The 21,284-nt window shown below is 49.0% G+C and overlaps 1 protein-coding gene across 2 annotated transcripts in view; it reads right to left on the reverse strand.

Annotated features, from left to right (window-relative positions):
- The window catches only part of USPL1 (ubiquitin specific peptidase like 1), a 36,623-nt gene that overhangs the window by 12,397 nt on the left and 2,942 nt on the right, over positions 1 to 21,284 (reverse strand). The window contains exons 2-5 of one of the 2 annotated variants that reach the window (XM_090028109.1): positions 9,658 to 9,824; positions 8,941 to 9,069; positions 5,529 to 6,177; positions 5,328 to 5,406 (exon numbers count right to left, since the gene is read on the reverse strand). In XM_090028109.1, coding sequence (XP_089884235.1) covers positions 5,393 to 5,406; positions 5,529 to 6,177; positions 8,941 to 9,069; positions 9,658 to 9,756 — 891 coding nt within the window. In that variant the 5' untranslated portion in view covers positions 9,757 to 9,824 and the 3' untranslated portion in view covers positions 5,328 to 5,392. The remainder of the gene's footprint in view (positions 1 to 5,327; positions 5,407 to 5,528; positions 6,178 to 8,940; positions 9,070 to 9,657; positions 9,825 to 21,284) is intronic. The other variant, XM_090028108.1, reaches the window with a different exon arrangement.

The raw sequence follows: 21,284 nt of genomic DNA on the forward strand, positions 1-21,284 counted from the left end.
AGCATATTCCATCGGTGGAAGCAGCCAGGCCAAGCATCCCCAAGGTTGGAAGAACTGAGACCACTGCCACCAGAGGACATGATGGATGGCAGTGGCTGGAGACTCCCTTTCTGCGGGCCATGGAGGTATCCATCTGCTGATCCGACCTATTGTACTGTAAGGTTTGCTGCTTGCCCAGAGCCTGGATCTGAGATGTCATGGAAGGGCTACCGAGACTCATCTGGCCCTCTGACTACCCCGTGCTGTTCAATGTAGACACCCATAATATTGCCAGGGATGACATTGAGAGGCTCAGGTGCAAGGGTGAAGGGACTGGGGCTCAGGTGGTGTTCTCCTAAATCCTCCCAGTCAAGGGGAAGGGCTTGGGGCAGGAGCAAGTAGATCTTGCTGGCTGTGCAGATGGTGTTGCCAGAAGAGCTTTGGCTTTTTTGAACATAAGATGTTATTCCAAGAAGGCTAGCTAGGATGAAACGGCTCTCCCTGATGCAACACCATGCCAGTGAACAAGTTCGCTGTGTCGCCCATCTCCCTGGAGAACATCTGTCCAAACTTCCTTGGACACGTTCTTTAAGGAAGCACAAGACTCTCGAAAAACCTGCAGCCAAGACTCCTGAGAAGACTCCAGCTGGATGGTAGGGTTAGGATTCAGAGAGATCTCAATGAATTGGACTGAACCAAAAAAACCCCCAAAACCACCTCTCATGATGAAGTTCAACAAGCACAAGTGCAAAGTACTGCACTTACGATAGAACAATCCCATGCACAAGTACAGGCTGAGGGCTGACTGGTTGGGCAGCAGCTCTGCAGAAAAGGACCTACGGGTTCCAGTGGACAATAAACTAAGTATGAGCCAACAGTGTGCTCTTGTTGCAAAGAGGACTAATGGCATGCTTCCTGCATTGGTAGGAGTTTTGCCAGCAGATTGTGGGACGTGATACTCCCCCTCTATTTGTCACTGGCGTGGCCACATTGGGAATACTGTGTTTAGTTTTGAACTTTCCACTACAGAAGAGATGTAGGGGTTCTTAACCTTTTTTAAGCTGAGTACCCCTTCTGGACGCAGTGTGGGGTGTGCCATGTGCTGACAGACAGCCAGACACAGAGCTGGCAGTGCAGGGAACTTGTAAGTGGCTGCCACTGCCAGTCATACACTCTTGTGCTGCTGCTGGGCACAGCTTTCCCATGCCACCAGCTTTGCATGTGTCAGCACCCCCTCCCCAGCACACAGCAGCAGTGTGGGGGGTTTGCACATGGCAGTGGCTGCTCCCACTGCCATCTATATACTCAGTGCTGCCGCCTCACGGGGTGGGGCAGGTGCTGCCAGATGGCCACAAGCGGAGCCGGCAGCGCAGAGAAGTGGAGATACTTGGACACGGGAAAGCTGTGCCTGGTGGTGGCATAGAGTGATGGATGGCAGCGGCGACACCGCCCTGTACTGCTTTCCTGCACCCAAGTATCCCTGCTTCTCTGCACTGCTGGCTTTGCATGCAGCCGGTCGTGAGCACCTCCGCCCCCCGCGGCGCTAAATGGATAAATGGCAGTGGGGGTGGCTGCCATGTGCCAGCTCCCCATGTTGCTGCCGTGCACCAGGTGTGCTGTCAGCTGGCCACACACGAAGCTGGTGGCGCAGAGAAGCAGGGATACTTGGGTGCGGGAAAGTGGCACACGGTGCCTGGCAGCAGTGGCACGGAGTGATGGATGGCGGCAGCCCCACCCCCTGGGTACCCCTGCTTTTCCACCCCACCAGCTTCATGGAGAAGCAGGGGTATTTGGGCATGGAGCAATGGCATATGGCAGCAATGTGGAGTGATGAATGTTGGTGGTGTCCCTGCCCCCCGCGCTGGCACTTCCCAAGTATCTCTGCTTTTCCGTGCTGCTGCCACATACCCCCTGGGGCCTTCCCAAGTACCTCCAGGGGTACATATACTCCTGGCTGACAACCCCGATGTACACAAAGTGGAGAGTCCAGTGGAGGGCAATGGAAATGGTTAGGGGACTGGGGCACATGACTTCTGAGGAGGGTCTGAGGGAACTGGGCTTATTTAATCTGCAGAAGAGAAGACTGAGCAGGAATTTAATAGCAGCCTTCAACTACCTGAAGGGTGGTTACAAGGAGGATGGAGCTGAATTATTCTCAGTGGTGGCAGATGACAGAACAAGGAGCCATGGTCTCAAGTTGAAGCAATGCAAGTTTAGGTCAGATATTAGGAAATCAATGCTCATGAGGAAGGTAATAAAGCACTGGAACATGTTACTCAGAGAGACCATGAAATTTCCATCCTTGGACATTTTTAAGAGCTGACCTGACAAAGCCTTGCCTAGGATGATCTAGTTGGGGCTGGTCCTGCTTTGAGCAGAGGGTTGAACTGGTTGGTCTCCTGAAGTACTTTCCAACCTCGATTTTCTATGATTCTAAGGCCATACTTCTAAATGTGTGTGTGAAGGTCAACTGTTCATTAATATAGATATATAGCTATATTAGAACATAAATCTTCAGTGGAGAAAAGCAAGTACACTACTGCAAAGTTAACTAGGAACAAACAAAACAAAAAAACCCTATTTACATAAATGATCTAAATTTATCTTCTGTTTATACCAGAACAAAATGCATCAATGAAACCTCGAATTTTGTTAATATACGATCAGGATACAAAGAGGGCCAAGCCCCTGCTACAGAGGAAGGCAAACCTCCCCAGTCCATACTAATCTGACCAAAAAGGTAAAATTCCTTTCTGACCCCAAATAGTTTCATAGTTTCTAGGGTCAAAAGGGACCTGAGCAGATCATCTAGTCTGACCTCCTGCCATGGTAGGAAAGAATACTGGGGTCAAAAGACCCCAGCAAGATGTTCATCTAACCTCCTCTTAAAAACCCCCAGGGTAGGAGCCTGCACCACTTCTCTTGGAAGTTGGTTCCAGATCCCAGCCGCCCTGACCGTGAAGTAGCGCCTCCTGATATCTAACCTAAATCTACCCTCTGCCAGCTTGTGACCGTTATTCCCGGTCACTCCTGGCGGTGCTCGGGGGAACAGGGACTCCCCCAATGCCTGCTGATCCCCTCTGACTAGTTTATAACAGGCCACAAGTTCCCCCCTCAGCCTTCTCTTTTGGAGGTTGAACAGGTTCAGGTCCTGCAGCCTCTCCTCGTAGGGCCTGCCTGCTGCCCCCTGATCATGCGAGCGGCCCTCCTCTGGACCCTCTCCATGCTGTCCACATCCCTCCTGAAGTGTGGCGCCCAGAACTGGACACAGTACTCCAACTGCGGCCTGACCAGTGCCGCACAGAGGGGGAGGATCACCTCTTTGGACCTGCTCGAGATGCATCTGTGGATGCAAGACAAGGTGCAGTTGGCCTTCCTGACTGCCTCCTCACACTGCTGGCCCATGTTCATCTTGGAGTCAGTGATGACCCCCAGATCCTTTTCTGTCTCCGTGCTGACAAGAGGGGAGTTCCCTAACCTGTAGGTATGGTGCCGGTTGTTCCTCCCCAGGTGCATCACCTTGCACTTGTCGGTGTTGAAACCCATCCTATTCTCATCCGCCCACCTTTGTAACCTGTCTAGGACTGATTGTAGCCTGTTGCATCCTTCTAGTGTGCCCACGTCCCCCCACATCTTAGTGTCATCAGCAAATTTGAACAGGGTGCTTTTTACCCCATCGTCCAAATCACTGATGAAGATGTTGAACAGTGCGGGCCCGAGGACCGAGCCCTGCGGAACCCCACTGCCCACGTCCTTCCAGGTTGAGAAGGACCCATCCACTACCACCCTCTGGGTGCGGCCCTCCACCCAGTTGGCAACCCATTTGACTGTGTGGGTGTCTACACCACAGCCCCCTAGTTTCTTAATGAGAACGGGGTGAGAGACAGTGTCAAAAGCCTTCCGTAAGTCCAGGAAGACTATATCCACTGCTACCCCTGCATCTAATGATCTGGTGATCTGATCGTAAAAGGCCACCAGGTTGGTCTGACAGGACCTGCCACTGATGAACCCGTGTTGGTTGCCCCTAAGCATGCAGTCCCCTGCTGGCCCCTCCTGCATGTGTGCCAGCATAATTTTCTCAAACAGCTTGCCTAGGATTGAGGTAAGACTAACCGGCCTATAGTTTCCCGGGTCCTGCTTCCTGCCTTTTTTGAAGATGGGAACCACATGGGCCCTCTTCCAGTCCTCCGGTACCTCACCAGAGCACCACAAGTGCTCGTAAAGCCGTGCCAGCGGACTTGCAATGACCTCGGCCAGTTCTTTTAGAACTCTAGGGTGGAGATCATCCGGACCGGCTGACTTGAATACGTCCAACCCCTCCAGAAGCTCCCTAACTAAATCCTCGCTAACCCATGGCCCAGGTGTGCCTCCCCCAGGGCCCGAGGGGGGCCCAGCAGGGAGGTGGCTGTTCTGGTCCCTACTTAGGAAGACGGAGGCAAAGAAATCGTTAAACATGTTAGCTTTGCCGTCCGGTGTGACGACCAAGTTTCCCAACGCATCCTGCAAGGGCCCCACATTACCCAGGACCTTCTTTTTACCCCCTATGTATTTAAAAAAGGACTTCCTATTGTCCTTAATCTGGGAAGCTAGTGTGGTGATCAGTCTGACCAAGTGGAGGGGCTATACCCTCTAGCCATTAACCTCCAGGTTTTATCCCCAGAAAGAGCACGGCATTCTCCAGTCAAAATCCTCAGCCCTGATTGCAGCCAACTCTCTCAGGGGTTCTGAGGAAGGTATTTAAACCTACAAAAAACTTCTGACACAACAGGAAGGGAAGAAAAACTCTTTCCTTGGCAAAGCCCAGAAGCATGGGAAATACCCACAGCATAGCATAAGGACAGCTACTCCTAGATCATGCCTGACTAATGCTTATCCAACCTTCTCTTGAAGACCCACAATGATGGAGACTGCAGAACTTCCATCGACAGTCTATTTTACTGCCTTGCTGTTCTAAAACAGTGAAGAAGTTTCTCCCAATATTCAATTTAAACCTACTTTACTACAACTTCAAGCTATTACTTGTATCCTGCTGTCTGCAGTGAGAAAAAAAAAGTGCTCCCCCTTTTCTTCATGGAAACCCTTCAGATACTTCAAAGCTGCTATCATGTCCCCTTTGAAGCATGTTGTTCACAAGCTGAACATGGCTATTTGTTTCAAACTGTTCTGATATGGCTTCCCATCCAAGCCCTTTTAATTTTAGGTCATCTGCTTCTGGACCCTGTTTTAATTTCTCCATGCCCTTTCTAAACTGCACACAATACTGTAGATGAGGTCTAATCAGTGCTGAGGAAAGGAGGTACAATCCCTCCCATCCCCCCTTCTTTCAGTGACTCAGAAAATGTTTTCACCTGTTACTGAGAATCTGCCCTGGGAAATTACATCCTTATCTTGAATTCTATTGCAAAGTATCAGCTCAGCCTTGGCAATCTGAAACAGAAGGGAACAGACTTCTGCACACTCTACTGAATTCCTCCATGTTTTTGTATCAATATTCTTGTACATTCAAGTATTCTAAAGTCAAAAGAAATAGGAACATAAAATTTACTCACTTTTTAGCTCACTACTTGGGCAGTTTTTCAAGAGTGCAGTTGCTTTACTATATTTTGTCAACAGTCTCTGGAGGACAGATTCTTCTTCAGTGCACGCTGTAGTCATCACCATCTTTAACACTTCCAAGTGTACCAGTGCTGACAGGATACAATTTAACCAACAGAGAGCATATGCATTCCTCCACTGAAGAGACAGAGGTGTTACAAGCAATGCAGACTTATCTTCAAACAGTATTTCAGATTTTATTGGACAGAGTTCAGAATTTGGCAGAAGTTGTGTTCTGGAATTAGAGCCCTCAATATGATTCTCTTGAGAACCACTGACAGCAATAGCTGCTTCCAAGCCCACTTTCTGCTCCAAGGTTTCAACTGTCCCATCTGATTTCTGCTGATCATCCTGTGATGCATCAATTAGAGTCCTATATAAATTATTTCCACTGTAGTTGATAACAAGATCAGTGTCTGAAGTCTGTTCAGTGTCCTTCAAGTTGACAGTTCTTGCTTGTTTTGAATATGATCTAATGGGAGAAGTTATAGGACTGGTTTCAAAGCATTTCCTTTTTCTCTGAATACCTGGTGTTTGATGATTTGCTGAATCACAGGTAATTATTATGCTGTCAAGAGGTTTATAGCCCAGAGGATAGATGCACTGAAAGGAAGAAAAAAGATTATAGAAATCCAGACAGCATTTTATAACAACTGGAAATACAAACCACGCAGTTCAAATAGAACTTGGATCTCTTGCTCTTTGATATATTACTAAAGTTGTATACAAATCAGAGATGACTGAAATGCATGTTATCCATTCAGCTTACAAATGACAATAATGGGCACTAACAGAAGGTACTTCCATTAATGGTGAGAGCTGGTACATTTTTTCTCTCTCTCTCTAGCCCTCTCCAACCCTTCAAACAGACTTCATAGGATTTCCTCTCTCACAGCCCACTAAATCCAATCTCCTGGAAGTAGGAGAAATGTCTTCAAGCCCTCTATTCTCCCAGACTAATGTTGTGGCTTTTTAAAAAGAAGAAACAGAAACCCTGACATGAAACTTACCTTAAAACAGGAGTGTCAAAAATATGGCCTGTGGGCTGCATCTGGCCCACAGAGCCCTATCATTCAACTGCAATGCTGCCTGTGCATCTCAGACTGGCCCTACATGCCACATCCAGCACACACTAGCCCAAGCCTTGACCCTGTGCACTGCACACAGAACCCATCTGGTATAGCATGAGGCTGGAACTGGGGAATGCACAAGGCAAGCAGGGCCAGTCAGGGGCATGGGCTGCACAAGGTGCATGCGGGTGGTCCAAGGTGTGCGCTGCAAGCAGTGCCTACACTGGACCAGCCCTGCATACTGTATTTGGGGACAGTCTGGATAGGGTCCATACCAGCCTTGCATAGCCCTGCGTGCTGGATCTGGCAGTCTGACACTCTGGACTGGTCCAGGTGCTATATACAGCAGGCAGCAATATGGGGCCAGTCTGGGGTACATGCTGTATATGGCACCTGCACTGCATTGCTCCTGCATGCTAGATCTGATACACAGGCTGGCCTGTAGGCCCAATCCAGCCTGTAGTCCTGGCCTGCACTCATCTGACCCAGGGGGACAGGTGAGTTTGACACCCCTTCCTTAAAGTATAAGAATAATTCAGGTACCATAAAGGTATCAATTCTCAGGAGAACACAGACGTGTGTTTAAAAGCAGAGACCCCCAAATATTAAGCAGCAAAGGAAGTCAACTAAGGTTAAAAGAAACCCAGTATCTTGAAAGTTTGGACATTTACAGGAGCTGCCACTGCTGTAACTGTAGTTCAGGGGCCAAAAGTGACAATGTACTCCATGCCCTGGTCTGTAGCTGGGCTACAGCCAAAAGGTAATTAGCACAGGGGCAAATGACTCGCCCACATGTACCACATGCCTTGCTCCCCACTTCACCTGCTACTGCCTGCCCCACAGCAAGGCTAAATTTAAGACACTCCAATAATTAAAAGGTATACACTGAAAATTATAACAAATTGGTAAACTTTTCATGTATAGAACCTAATTATTGGGGGGCAGTGTCTTAAATTCAGGTGAACACAGTAGTTTACTAACTTATGCCTAGACAGCAACATTGTGCAAGAACTGCTGCACCAAGCAGCAAAAACACAGCATTCTTAGTCCCCTTTGGTAAATCTTGGTAGTAGCTTCTCTATTGTGCCCACCAGAGCCTGAACCTGGACATCTTCTGGAAGCATTGCAAGACCTTCTGACTTAATTTTGATCACTGAACATCTGCTTAAGTCAGCGCGCTGTTTGGGGAATTTCTGTTACATCCCTTGTACCTCTTATTTCTTTTAAATATTTTATCTGCTTTTATAACATTATTTTGGGTTTGTTTTGTTTTTTTACTGGAAGACACCCTGACCCTTTTTTGGGAAGACCAGGAGCACATAAATTTAATAAATATATAAATAAATACATTTGTATGTATAGGTATACCAGCCTTTCTTCTGATTGCTCCTTTTTATAGTCACTCAGCACAGAGGCTCTTGAGAGCCTGCTTTAGAGAGGGCAAGGCTGGACAAAAAATAGCCCATGGTCCAACCAGCCAAGTGACTGGATCCAGCTGGGGCCACTCACACTAGGGCAGCCTGCACTTGGTTCCTGCTGGCACCCGTGGCCCAGCCCATGTGTGCAGCTTATGGTAGGGCTGTTCCCAGCATAGCTGCAACTGGATGCCACTCTGCTCTTCCCGCCTCCAATGTCAGCTCCTGCTTGTTATTTTGCCCCCACCAGACTGCACTGCACCACTCTGGGTGACCAGCTTCAGTTGGGCAGCTCCTGACCCAGTGTCTGGGCTCCAGCTCCCAGCCATCTTCCAATGGAAGGCAAGTGGGAGCTGAAACCAGTTCCCCATGTGCTGATTCAGGAGCCACATGCTGGGAGTGGCACAGTGCAACAGAGGAGCTGCCAATAGAGGTGGGGGAGCAGAGCAGCACCCAGCTGGCTACAGGCACGTCGGGAACATATTCACAGGAAGCTACTCAGCGCAATGCAGCAAGGGACGGAGTGTTGCAAGGGCAGAACAGACCACAGTGCCCGGGTGAGCTCTGCTGCACATACCCCCCGCATCAATGGCAGCCTCCCCAGCTGTCACCACCCCATGACCCAGACGCGTGATCCCAACTTTGCTCATCCCTCCCACTCCTGAACACTGCTCCCTGCCCACCTGTAGCCCCACAGGGAGTTTTGACAAGTTGTGGGGGGAGTGTTGACCCAGCCCAGATAGCTCATCAAAACTTCCCGTGTGGCCCTCAGGCCCAAACAATTGCCCATCTCTGATTTAAAAGATGCCAAATGATAAGCTACAGAAGTAGAATTGCTAAAAATAAACAAATAGATTCAACAGACCAAATTTAGGCACTACCTGTGGATTTTCACATAGAAAGACGGACTCTTGAAAGTTAATGCGGTAGGCCCGTAAACCTTGTATCTGGCCCTTCTCTTTGCAGGCTGGACAGTACTTATCTGAAGTTGTACGCACAAAATTATAATCCTAAAAAAACAAAAACAAAAACCAGTGATACCAGCATATGCATTTTAAATGTTATTTTTCACATGCAAGACATAAATGACAACATAGAAAATAAGATGCATTGTTTATATATTGTTTAAACTATGTATGTATAAGTTAACCATGACAGTTTAGAATTTGATCATAGCAAATAAAATACACATACAGTGTATGGTTTTCTAAATGAATTTGTTTCCTTGATTGTGATTTAAATAGAATAACTTCATGAAATGTTTTTATTTAAAAGAGTACAGGTTGAAATGGCATTTGTTTTATTTGCACTGAACAAAAAGGTTAACTGCCAGTGAACACAAACTCTGAATTCTCACAGACAAATCACAAATTGTTGACTTGATTAGATCAAACACTTTCAAGAACAGAGCGGGCAATAAATATAATGACTTCTTTGAATTTTAAGTACAGTAGAACAATCTTTCGCCTTTAGTATAAGATTTCCGTGGAAAACAATTTTATAAAGCAGTTAATTTTGCAAACAAGACCAAATTATAGTCTCTTAAAAATAAGAGAAAATATGAACTTTGCACACATGAAAAACAAGTTTCAACTGACTTTTCCCAAATACCCCACCATGTGGAGTGTGGATATCCCTATATCAGTCCCTTGTCCAATCACTTGCAAACCATTTCCAGTCTTCTGGGAATCCATCATTCTGAGCCACTGGCTAATTTAGGTCAGTTGTAACATAGTCAAGACCACTAAGGATTTTTCAAAGAACCCTGAAAAATAAGAAGCGAATACAAACAGTTAAATGAAAATTAGAATAAGTATGATTTTAAAAACTGCACTAACAACAAAGCATTTTCTCTGAAAGTGAAGTCTAGGGGTTGCTTTCTTGAATTTAGAACAGCTGTGGCTTTATAATCTGAACAGGAAAACATTTTTTTCCAGCATCAGGCCCTGTGCCTGCAAGGGGCTTCACGCAAGCATCTCCTGTGCCCATGCTTACTTAGTCTGGCAAATGATTGATGCTACAAGTGGTCTGCTTGTGCCAAGCTACTGGTAGGATCAAGCCTCTAGTGATAAAAGGGGTTATTTTCAAGATATGAAAAATGACAGGAGAAAAAACAAAAACAAAAACAAAATCCTATCATAATTTGTCTGCTATGGGGTAGAAAAGAATTCCAGGTTTCTAAATGGCCAATTTAACCTGTGTCCACAATAAACTATGGAATTTCTTTTCCCATGTGTACGTAACTACATCCTGAGAAGAGACAAGGGAACCCATGTTGCCAAAATGTGTAATCTTTTGACAATTTAAAGTTGTAATTTTACTAGCAATTCCAGAACACTGCTACAGTAACACTTCAACAATACTACTACTACAATTAATATTTAACTATCACACAGGCTCTGTATGATGCAACTTTGTAAATTTAGGGCCACATTTATCTTTGGATGTGTGCATGCATGTAGTCTCCCAGAAACCAAAATATATATTGGGAAGGGGAAGGGGAGGGAGATAGCACATACACATATCAACGAGCTACTTGTTAAGACAGTACAGTTATATAGAACTTAATGTCATCCAGCACTGAAATTCAGGTAGGTCTAAAATGAAAGCGACTTGGATGAGGGAGTGAAATGTACTCTGTCCAAGTTTGCAGATGACACTAAGCTATGGGGCGAAGTGGACACGCCGGAGGGCAGGGAGCAGCTGCAAGCAGACCTGGACAGGTTAGACAAGTGGGCAGAAAACAACAGAATGCAGTTCAACAAGGAGAAATGCAAAGTGCTGCATCTAGGGAGGAAAAATGTCCAGCACACCTACAGCCTAGGAAATGACCTGCTGGGTGGCACGGAAGTGGAAAGGGATCTTGGAGTCCTAGTAGACTCCAAGATGAACATGAGTTGGCAGTGTGACGAAACCATCAGAAAAGCCAATGGCACTTTATCGTGCATCAGCAGATGCATGACAAATAGGTCCAAGGAGGTGATACTTCCCCTCTATCGGGCACTGGTCAGACCGCAGCTGGAGTACTGCGTGCAATTCTGGGCGCCGCACTTCACGAAGGATGCGGATAATCTGGAGAGGGTCCAGAGAAGGGCCACTCGTATGGTTAAGGGCCTGCAGGCCAAGCCCTACGAGGAGAGACTAGAGAAACTGGACCTTTTCAGCCTCCGCAAGAGAAGGTTGAGAGGCGACCTGGTGGCTGCCTATAAGTTCATCAGGGGGGCACAGAAGGGAATTGGTGAGTATTTATTCACCAAGGCCCCCCGAGGGTTACAAGAAATAATGGCCACAAGCTAGAAGAGACCAGATTTAGATTGGATATTAGGAGGAACTTCTTCACAGTTCGAGTGGCCAAGGTCTGGAACGGGCTCCCAAGGGAGGTGGTGCTCTCCCCTACCCTGGGGGTCTTCAAGCGAAGGCTAGATGTGTATCTAGCTGGGGTAATGTAGGCCCAGCACTCTTTCCTGCTTATGCAGGGGGTCGGACTCGATGATCTATTGAGGTCCCTTCCAACCCTAACATCTATGAATCTATGAAAGGTAGCAGAATGCAGCAGTGTAGGACAACTTGGGCCTAATTTTGCTTCTACAGAAGTTTTACACAAACTTCCACCGACTTCAAAGGAGCAGTATCAAACCAGATGTCAAGAAAATGTACCCTTTGAAACAGAGAGAGTTTACACATGCAGAGTATAATTACTAGGCCTGTGTGAAGCAGCAAATATTCGCTTTGGATCTGGATTCGGCTGATTCAGAGACAGTGATTCAATTTGGCAATTCGAATCACTGTCCCAATTCAATCTGACCGATTCAGATTCGGAGATTTGGTGCCAATTCAGAGATACGGCCATAGATGGTAACGAGGGATCACTAAAATACCTATAACTTTATTATTTTTTTTGCAGATTCAGATGAAAACAGCAGGGATCATAGCCCCTTCTGAGGGCATGAAGCTTAAGTTTCAAGGACATAGGTGCAGAGGTTTCTGTGAAAGGGTACCTCAGACAGCTTTATATGTTGTTTCTATGTCCCTCTCCCAGAGCACTGTGATTGGAAGGGAACTCAGAGAAAGACTGCAGTCACTGGCCAGCTACAGATTGTCACGCTGCTTTCCGATCGCCGTGCAAGGGACCGGAACAGCAGGGTTAGAAGGGCCAGTTAGCTCTCTATGGGACCGTTAACACAAGTCCAGCTCACGTTGCCCAAAGACACTGGAGGTGAGGTGATAGGCACGGAGACGGAGAGTAGTTGAAGGTAGAGGTTTATTTACTCACAGTGAGCGTTGAGGAGAGAAACGAGATGCAGAGAAGTAGATTGCTAATCATGTCGGGGCTGGCAATGAAGCGGTGTTCGGCGGTTGCTAATCGCAAATGGGAGGCAGAAGCTAGGTGATCAGGCTAGCATCCCTTGTGATAATCGAAGTGGGTGATGAACAACCTCACTTGGGTGTGGCTGTGCGCTCCCTTATATTACTCAAGTGACGCACTCGGCAGTGAGCTGGCTGTTTTCACCTATCACCTCTCAGGGTTCTGTGTCCCGGCCTTATTTGTCGTTGCAGACTAGCTGACCTCACCTATGTTGGTGACGCTCTGATAACGAAAGTAATGGTATGGCAGCGTTTGTTTTACCCTTTTGTGTTGGTTGTGGGGAAGAAGGGTGGGGCTCACCATCTTGGTGCCTCGTGCATCGATGCCACCATTATGGTGTGCATGTGACACAGATATCCGTAACAGGGAAGTCTTTCTCCCCCACTCCCTCAGTCTTTTCCATATATGAAAAATCACCCCATCCGTCTCCCTCCTCTCAGTTTCCATCTCTTGGAACCGATTCAGAGGCTTCCAATTCATTACTTCGCGCTGGTCCGGTCCTGCAGGGAGCAAACCAGGAAAGCCAAGGCTGCAACTGAACTCCAACTAGCTTCAGGCATCAAGGACAACAAAAAGTCCTTTTTCAGATATGTGGGGAGCCGGAGGAAAAGCAAGGGCAATGTTGGACCCCTGCTAAACCAGGTGGGGCAACTGACAACTGACACCCAGGAAAAAGCCAACCTATAAAATAGGTACTTTGCGTCAGTCTTTCATCAGTCACATGGGATGCCCATGCCTGCTATGAGACAGGGAAATCTGGGTGAGGGGGATCCCCTACCCTCCATAAATGCTGACCTCGCGAAGGAACACCTTGAGAAGCTGGATACCTTCAAGTCAGCTGGCCCTGACAATCTGCACCCCTGGGTACTCAAGGAGCTGGTGAGCGTCATAGCCCAGCCCCTGGCACAGATCTTTGAAAACTCCTGGCGCTCTGGTGTAGTGCCTGAAGACTGGAAGAAGGCCAACGTGGTGCCGATCTTCAAAAAAGGGAGGAGAGTGGATCCGGCTAACTACAGGCCCATTAGCCTGACTTCTATCCTGGGGAAGATCCTAGAAAAGTTTATTAAGGAGGCCATCCTTGAGGGACTGGCCCAGGCTAACATTCTAAAGGGATAGCCAGCACGGGTTTGTTGCAGGTAGGTCTTGTTTGACCAATCTCATTTCCTTCTATGACCAGGTGACCTATCACCTGGACAAGGGAGAAGAGATTGATGTCATATATCTTGACTTCAAAAAAGCCTTTGATCTGGTATCCCATGATCACCTCTTGGCAAAACTGCCCATTTGTGGCCTTGGCTCCACCACGATCCGCTGGCTGGGAAACTGGCTCCGTGGCTGGACCCAGAGGGTTGTGATTGATGCCAGTCACTCATTGTGGTGCCCTGTGACCAGTGGGGTCCCTCAAGGCTCTGTCCTGGGACCCATACTGTTCAACATCTTCATTAATGATGTGGACACTGGAGTCAGGAGTGGACTGGCCAAGTTCGCCGATGACACTAAACTTTGGGGCAAAGCATCCACGCCAGAGGACACGCGGGTGGTCCAGGCTGACCTGGACAAGCTCAGCAAATGGGCAGACGAGAACCTCGTGGTGTTTAACACTGAAAAATGCAAGGTTCTCCACCTTGGGAGGAAAAACCTGCAGCACCCTTATAGGCTCGGCAGTGCTACGTTGGTTAGCACTACAGAAGAAAGAGACTTGGGGGTCATCATTGACCACAAGATGAACATGAGCCTGCAATTTGATGCTGTGGCTAGTAAAGCGACCAAAACGCTGGCTTGCATCCATAGATGCTTCTTGAGCAAATCCCGGGACGCCATTCTCCCCTTGTACTCGGCCTTGGTGAGGCCGCAGCTGGAGTACTGCGTCCAGTTTTGGGCTCCACAATTCAAAAAGGATGTGGAGAAGTTTGAGAGAGTCCAGAGGAGAGCCACACGCATGATCAGAGGTCAGGAAAACAGATCTTACGATGACAGGCTGAGAGCCATGGGACTCTTTAGCCTGGAAAAGCGCAGGCTCAGGGGTGATCTGATGGCCACCTATAAATTTATCAGGGGTGACCACCAGGATCTGGGGGAACGTTTGTTCACTAGAGCGCCCCAAGGGATGACGAGGTCGAACGGTCACAAACTCCTGCAAGACCGTTTCAGGCCGGACATAAGGAAGAATTTCTTTACTGTCCGAGCCCCCAAGGTCTGGAACAGTCTGCCAGCGGAGGTGGTTCAAGCACCTACATTGAACACCTTCAAGAGTAAATTGGATGCTTATCTTGCTGGGATCCTATGACCCCAGCTGACTTCCTGCCCTTTGGGCAGGGGGCTGGACTCGATGATCTCTCGAGGTCCCTTCCAGCCCTAATGTCTATGAAATCTATGAAATCTAGAAATTCGGACCTTTTAATGGGTCTCCTGATTTGGATATTCGTCTGCCTAATCTGGCCAAATCTCCTCTGAATCGAATAGGCTACTGAAGCTTCGCACAGCCCTAATAATTACCTAATGCTGGACACATCATCTAGTTTAACACTCTTTCTCCTCTTTTAATGTCTCATTTGTTAGGTCTAAATTTTAACTGTGGGTGAGAGGAGACTGATGACCAGTGAGACCATTCCAGACCCAAACTCAAAAGCTTTAAGATATTACACAATAGAAAAGACTTACCATATTTCACAGTGTACAAGTCAAGATTTGAAGTCCAATTTTTAACCCTTAAAATTCAACCTCAACTTCTATACCATATCATCCGTGAGCAGCGCCGGGCTTAGTGCTTGGCTGGTGTGGCCCCACCCTATGAACAACACCGGTGCAGCCCACACAGCGCCACTTGCAGGGGATGAGGCTGCGCCAGCACCACTTGTAGGGGACATGGCTTTGCTTGGTGCTCAGCTGGCGCAGCCCCATCCCCTGCAAATGGTGCTGCCTGGACTGGACCAGTGCCGCTCACAGATGATGGGCCCATACCAGCCAAATGCCAAGCCCAGCACCGCTTGCAGGGAATGAGGCCGTACTAACCAAGCACTGAGCCCAGCCCCATCCCCTGTGATCGGCAACAGGTTCAGCAGTGCTGCTTATGGCAGACAAGGCCAGGCTCAGCGCTTAGCTGATGCAGCCCCATCTCCTGCGAGCCTGGTGCTGCTCGCAGTGGACTGGATCAGGGACAGGGCTGGGGGTGCACCACTTGCAGGGGATGGAGCCATGCCAGCCAAGCCAAGCCAGGCCCTGTCTGATGCAAGCAGTCTTGCCGAGCACCCAGCATGGCACCGCTCACCGTGGATGTGGCTGGGCTTGGTGCTCAGCTGGTATGGCCCAGGCCGTGCCACTCACAGGGGACTGGGTTGTGCCAGCCAAGCCTGGCCTCAAATTTATATACTGTACCTATGAAAATCTTTACTTTTCAAATTGGAATGCCACGGGTTGACCTATATACTGTGAAATACAGTGCACGTATCAATTAACAGTGCTAATGTAGCCTTGGATCAAGGGAAAAACAGGTCTGCTGGTCAGTTTTCTTTGTTCCCTTGGGCACCCAAGTGGTTTTGCTGAGCTTCAGAGAAGTCTGAGGTTTTTTATCCTATGCCCAATATTTATAGTTGGCTGGTTTTAATATTTAATAAATGATCTCCGATTGGTTTATTTACATTTTTGTTTTACTGAAACACTGAAGCTTTTAGAACTGGATTGAACCACATCTCTTGTGGACTTGGAAGATGTCAGTTAGTTGGGTTTATGTCCTTGGGAAAGTATAAGGAAGGATTTCTTATCTCCTGTTTTCCCACTGGGGAATGCTGTTTAACACTGGCCTGTTACTTATTTACCCTAGTTTCTGGTCTTCTGTAACAGACTTTTTTTCTTTTAAACAAATCATCTAAGCATTTTAACAAAAATACAACTATTGTAGCAAAATAATAGCCAAATAACATTTAATACATTTGGTTACACCAGTTACTACCACTAATATTTTAAGCTTTCGGGTCCTGCACTTTGTTTAATTAGGCTTTATTAAACATGTTGATGGCTTTCTTTACTTTGCTAACCAAGCCAGTTGTTACATCTGTAAAGGTTCACACTACACTCGCTCAGACAGGTTTTGGGGCCTTTGGCTTAGCCACACTTTGGTACACAGGTGCACCAATATATTGGTCCACAATGTATTGGCACTGATAAAAGGAAAATTGACATTAATCAGCTTTTTTGGGGCAATGTGGCAAATACTGCCACTGATAAATGTTGTATGCTTGCGCAAACAAAGCCACATGCATGCACATGGCTAGGAATGCAGCCTGGCAGCTTGGAAAGCAGTATCTAGCCAAGTGGTCTCCAAACTTTTTAAGTAGATCACCTTTGGCATTTAAAAGCAACCCAACATTTCATAGATTTCATAGACGTTCGGGCTGGAAGGAACCCCAGAGGATCAGAGTCCAAGCACCTGCCCAGGGGCAGGAAGTCAGCAGGGATCACAGGATCCCAGCAAGCTAAACATCCAAAAGTGTCTTGAAGGCATTCAAAGTGGGTGCTTGAACCATCTTCGGCAGCAGTCTATTCCAAACCTTGGGGGCTCCTACAGGAAAGAAGTTCTTCCTTATGTCCAGCCTGAATCAGTTGCAGAGGAGTTTGTGACCATTCAAACAGACATTCCCCCAGGTGAACACCCTAATAAACTTATAGGTGGCCATCAGATCACCCCTGAGCCTGCGCTTTTTCAGGCTGAAGAGTCCCATGGCTCTCAGCCTCTCATCATGAGGTCTGTTATCCTGACTGCTGATCATACGCGTGGCTCTCCTCTGGACTCTCTCAAGCTTCTCCACGTCCTTTTTGAATTGTGGAGCCCTAAACTGGACACACTACTCCAGCTGCGGCCTCACCAAGGCCAAGTACAAGGGGAGAATGACGTCCTGGGATTTGCTTGAGAAGCATCTATGGATGCAAGGCAGCGTTTTGGCCACTTTACTAGCTGCAGCATCGCACTGAAGGCTCATGTTCATCTTGTGGTCAATCATGACCCCCAAGTCCCTTTCGTAGTGCTAACCAGTGTAGCACTGCCAAGCCTATAAGGCTGCTGCAGGTTTTTCCTCCCAAGGTGGAGAACCTTGCATTTTTCAGTGTTAAACACCATCAGGCTCTCATCCGCCCATTTCATGAGCCTGTCAAGATCTGCTTGTATCACCCTCCTGTCCTCAGGTATGGATGCTTTACCCCAGAGTTTAGTGTCAACAGCAAACTTGGCCAGTCTGCTTCTGACACCAATGTCGACATCACTGATGAAGATGTTAAATAGTATACGCCTTAGGACAGAGCCCTGAGGGACCCCACTGGTCACAGGGCACCACAACAATTGACTCCCATCAACCACCACTCTCTGGGTCCTGCTGCGGAGCCAGTTTCCCAGCCAGCAGATCGTGGTGATGTCAAGGCCGCAGTTAGCCAGTTTTGCCAAGAGGTGATCATGGGATACCAGATCAAAGGCTTTTTTAAAGTCAAGATATATGACATCAATATCTTGTCATATGTCACACACCCTTTAGGTCACCTGCTCGTAAAAGGAAATGAGATTGGTCAGGCAAGACCTACCCGCAACAAACCTGTGCTGGGTATCCCTCAGGATATTGCCGTCAGCTAGCCTGTATAGGATGGCCTCTTTGATGATCTTTTCCAAGATCTTCCCCAGGATAGAGGTCAGGCTGATGGGACTGTAGTTTGTTGGATCCACTTTCCTCCCTTTTTTGTAGATAGGCACCACATTGGCTTTCTTCCAATCATTGGGCACTACACCAAAGCATCAAGAGTTCTCAAAGATCCATGCCAGAAGCTGAGCTATGATGTCCACCAGCTCTTTGAGTACCCTTGGGTATAAACAGTCAGAGCCAGCTGACTTGAAAGTATCCAGCCTGTCAAGGTCTTGCCTCACAAGGTCACCTTTGATGAATTGTAAGGAATCTCCCTCACTTGGGCCTCCCTGTCCTGCAGCGGGCAAGGCTGTCCTGTGGGACTGATGAAAAACTGATGCAAAGTAGCTATATAGCAAGTTTGCTTTTTCCTAGGCGTTGGTCGCCAGTTGTCCCACCTGGTTTAGCAGGGGTCCAATGTTGCCCTTGCTTTTCCTCCGGCTCCCCAAATTTCTAACAAAGGACTTTTTATTGTCCTTGATATTTGTAGCTAGCTGGAGTTCCATCGCAGCCTTGGCTTTCTTGGTTTGCTCTATGCAGGTCCGGACCAGAGCAGAGTATTCCTCCATCCTTTGTAAGTTTTCCTTTTAAGAAGCAGGAGGTCCACTAGTTCCCTGGAGAGCCAAGGGGGCTGCTGTGCCCTTTTGCTGCCTTTCCTCCAAGACGGGATAGACTTTGCTTGCACATCCAGGATCGCTCCCTTGAGGAACAACCGCTCGTCCTGAACTCCCCTCCCCTTTGGGTTGTGGCCCTTTAGGGCCTCACTGACAAGCCTCCTGAACTTGTCAAAGTTAGCTTTCCTGAAGTCGAGGACATCTGTATTGCAGACTGACTTGCCAGCTTTACGGCAGATGATGAAGGTGATCAGCCTTCAGTGTCACTGTCACTCAGCTGGTGAAGGTGATCAGCCTTCACTGTTGCTGTCACCCAGCTTCCCTTCAATCATTAGGTCGCTGATTAGGTTGTCCCCAAGATCTACTGTGCGCTGTCATCACCACACCCCCTCCTCCCCAGCAGGCAAGTCTGGGGAGGGAAGTGGGTGGCAGACTGAGGCAGAGGGAAAAAAAATTATTTGGGAGCATGCTCCCCCAGCTAGTAAGTCTGTGGGGGGGGGCAGATTGAGGCTCCAGCCCTAGCCTCACTTCCTCCCTCACCACTGGGGCCTTGATTTTCTCCCCCTCCCCCCAGTGGCAGGAAGGAAAGGAGTGGGGCTGGAACAGGGGCATGGGATGGAGCCATAGGAAAGGGGGGCACACAGCTCAGGAGGGCACAAGGGGCTTGTGCCCCCAGATCTGCATGCCGGCTGGGGCAATTGCCGCTGTAGACTGGGGTGTGCCGGTCAGTGCAACTATGCAGGGGGCTGCAGGCACCTGAAAATTCACTGTAGCCCCCCCTCCCAGCACTGTGCAACACAGCGACTGCTGTGAAGCCATGGTGCTGCTTTCCAGCCCCAGCACCGCCGCCCCCCCCAGCACAGATCCTGGGTGGGAGGGGGCGAGGGAAGGGGAAGGCAGCACCACGCTTTTCATGGCAAAGGCCTGGGCTGCAGTCAGGCTGGGCAGTGGCAGCGGGCTATGGCAAATTTTCAGGTGCCCGGAGCCCCCCGTACAGCCCTGTTCCCACTGCTACCGGGTGCAGCCCAGCCCCAGTCTGCAGCGGTCCCCAACCCAGCCGGCATGCAGATCCAAGGGCACAAGCCCCTCGTACCCTCCCTCTCCCCTACACAGTTAAATGGGTCACCAACTGGCTGGAGGGTCACACCCAGAGAGTGGTGGTGGAAGGGTCATTTTCGACCTGGAGGGATGTGGGCAGTGGGGTCCCCCAGGGCTCCGTCCTTGGACCCACACTGTTCAACATCGTCAGTGACTTGGACAAGGGGGTAAAAAACACCCTGTTCAAATTTGCTGATGACACTAAGATGTGGGGGGATGTGGGCACGCTAGAAGGGAGGAATAGGCTGCAATCGGACCTAGACAGGTTACAGGGGTGGGTGGTTGACAACAGGATTGGATTCAACACTGACCAGTGCAAGATGCTGCACCTGGGGAGGAAAAACCAGCAGCATGCCTACATGCTGGGGAACTCCCTTCTCGTCAGTGCAGAGGCAGAAAAGAATCTTGGAGTCATCGTTGATGCCAAGATGAACATGGGCCGGCAGTGTGGGGATGCAGTCAGGAAGGCCAACCATACCTTGTCATGCATCCATAGATGCATCTCAAGCAGGTCCAAGGAGGCGATCCTCCCCCTCTATGCGGCACTGGTCAGGCCTCTGCTGGAGTCCTGCATCCAGTTCTGGGCGCTGCACTTTAGGAGGGATGTGGACAACATGGAGAGGGTCCAGAAGAGGGCCACTCACATGGTCAGGGGGCAGCAGGGCAGGCCCTATGAGGAGAGGCTACAGCACCTGAACCTGTTCAGCCTCCACAAGAGAAGGCTGAGCGGGTATCTAGTGGCCTGTTACAAACTAGTCAGAGGGGACCAGCAGGCATTGGGGGAGTCCCTGTTCCCCCAAGCACTACCAGGAGTGACCAGGAATAACGGTCACAAGCTGGCAGAGCGTAGATTCAGACTAGGTATCAGGAGGCGCTACTTCACAGTCAGGGGGGACTAGGATCTGGAACCAACTTCTAAGAGAAGTGGTGCTGGCTCCTACCCTGAGGGTCTTTAAGAGGAGGCTAGATGAACACCTTGCTGGGTCCCATGGTGAGGGAGGGGCAGGAGTAGATGCTGCTCAGGCAGGACAGAGGCTCCCGCTGCTGCTTGCGCCCTGGGAGGGCACCGGGGGGGTGGGGAGGAGGAAGGTATATACCCCAGACCTGTGCAGGGCAGGGTGGGCTGCAGCTGCACAGAGTTCTTCTTGGCAGGGGCTGGGCTCAGAGTGGGCACCGGGAGGATGCTGCATCCACCCCAAATTAAGCTGCAGCTTTGCTCCCAATGCTGCTGCCGCCTGCTGCTGGCTCCAGCTCTTCCCAGTGCATGGGTGGAGGCAGGGCATTGAGCTAGAGCAGCACTGGGCAACTGGCAGTGGTAGCGCTGGGAGTGGAGCTGTGGCAAAATTTCGGGTGGATGCAGCATCCTCCCAGCGCCACAAGCATCTGCTCCAAGACTAGCCCCCACCGAGAAGAGCCCTGAGCAGCCAGCCCCCTGGGGTGCAACTGGGAGCTGCCTCCCCTCCCCCTACAGGGGGCACTGATCT

This window comes from Crocodylus siamensis, chromosome 1, assembly GCF_052110815.1.
Source record: "Crocodylus siamensis isolate JL-2025a chromosome 1, ASM5211081v1, whole genome shotgun sequence".
Lineage (NCBI taxonomy): Eukaryota > Metazoa > Chordata > Crocodylia > Crocodylidae > Crocodylus > Crocodylus siamensis.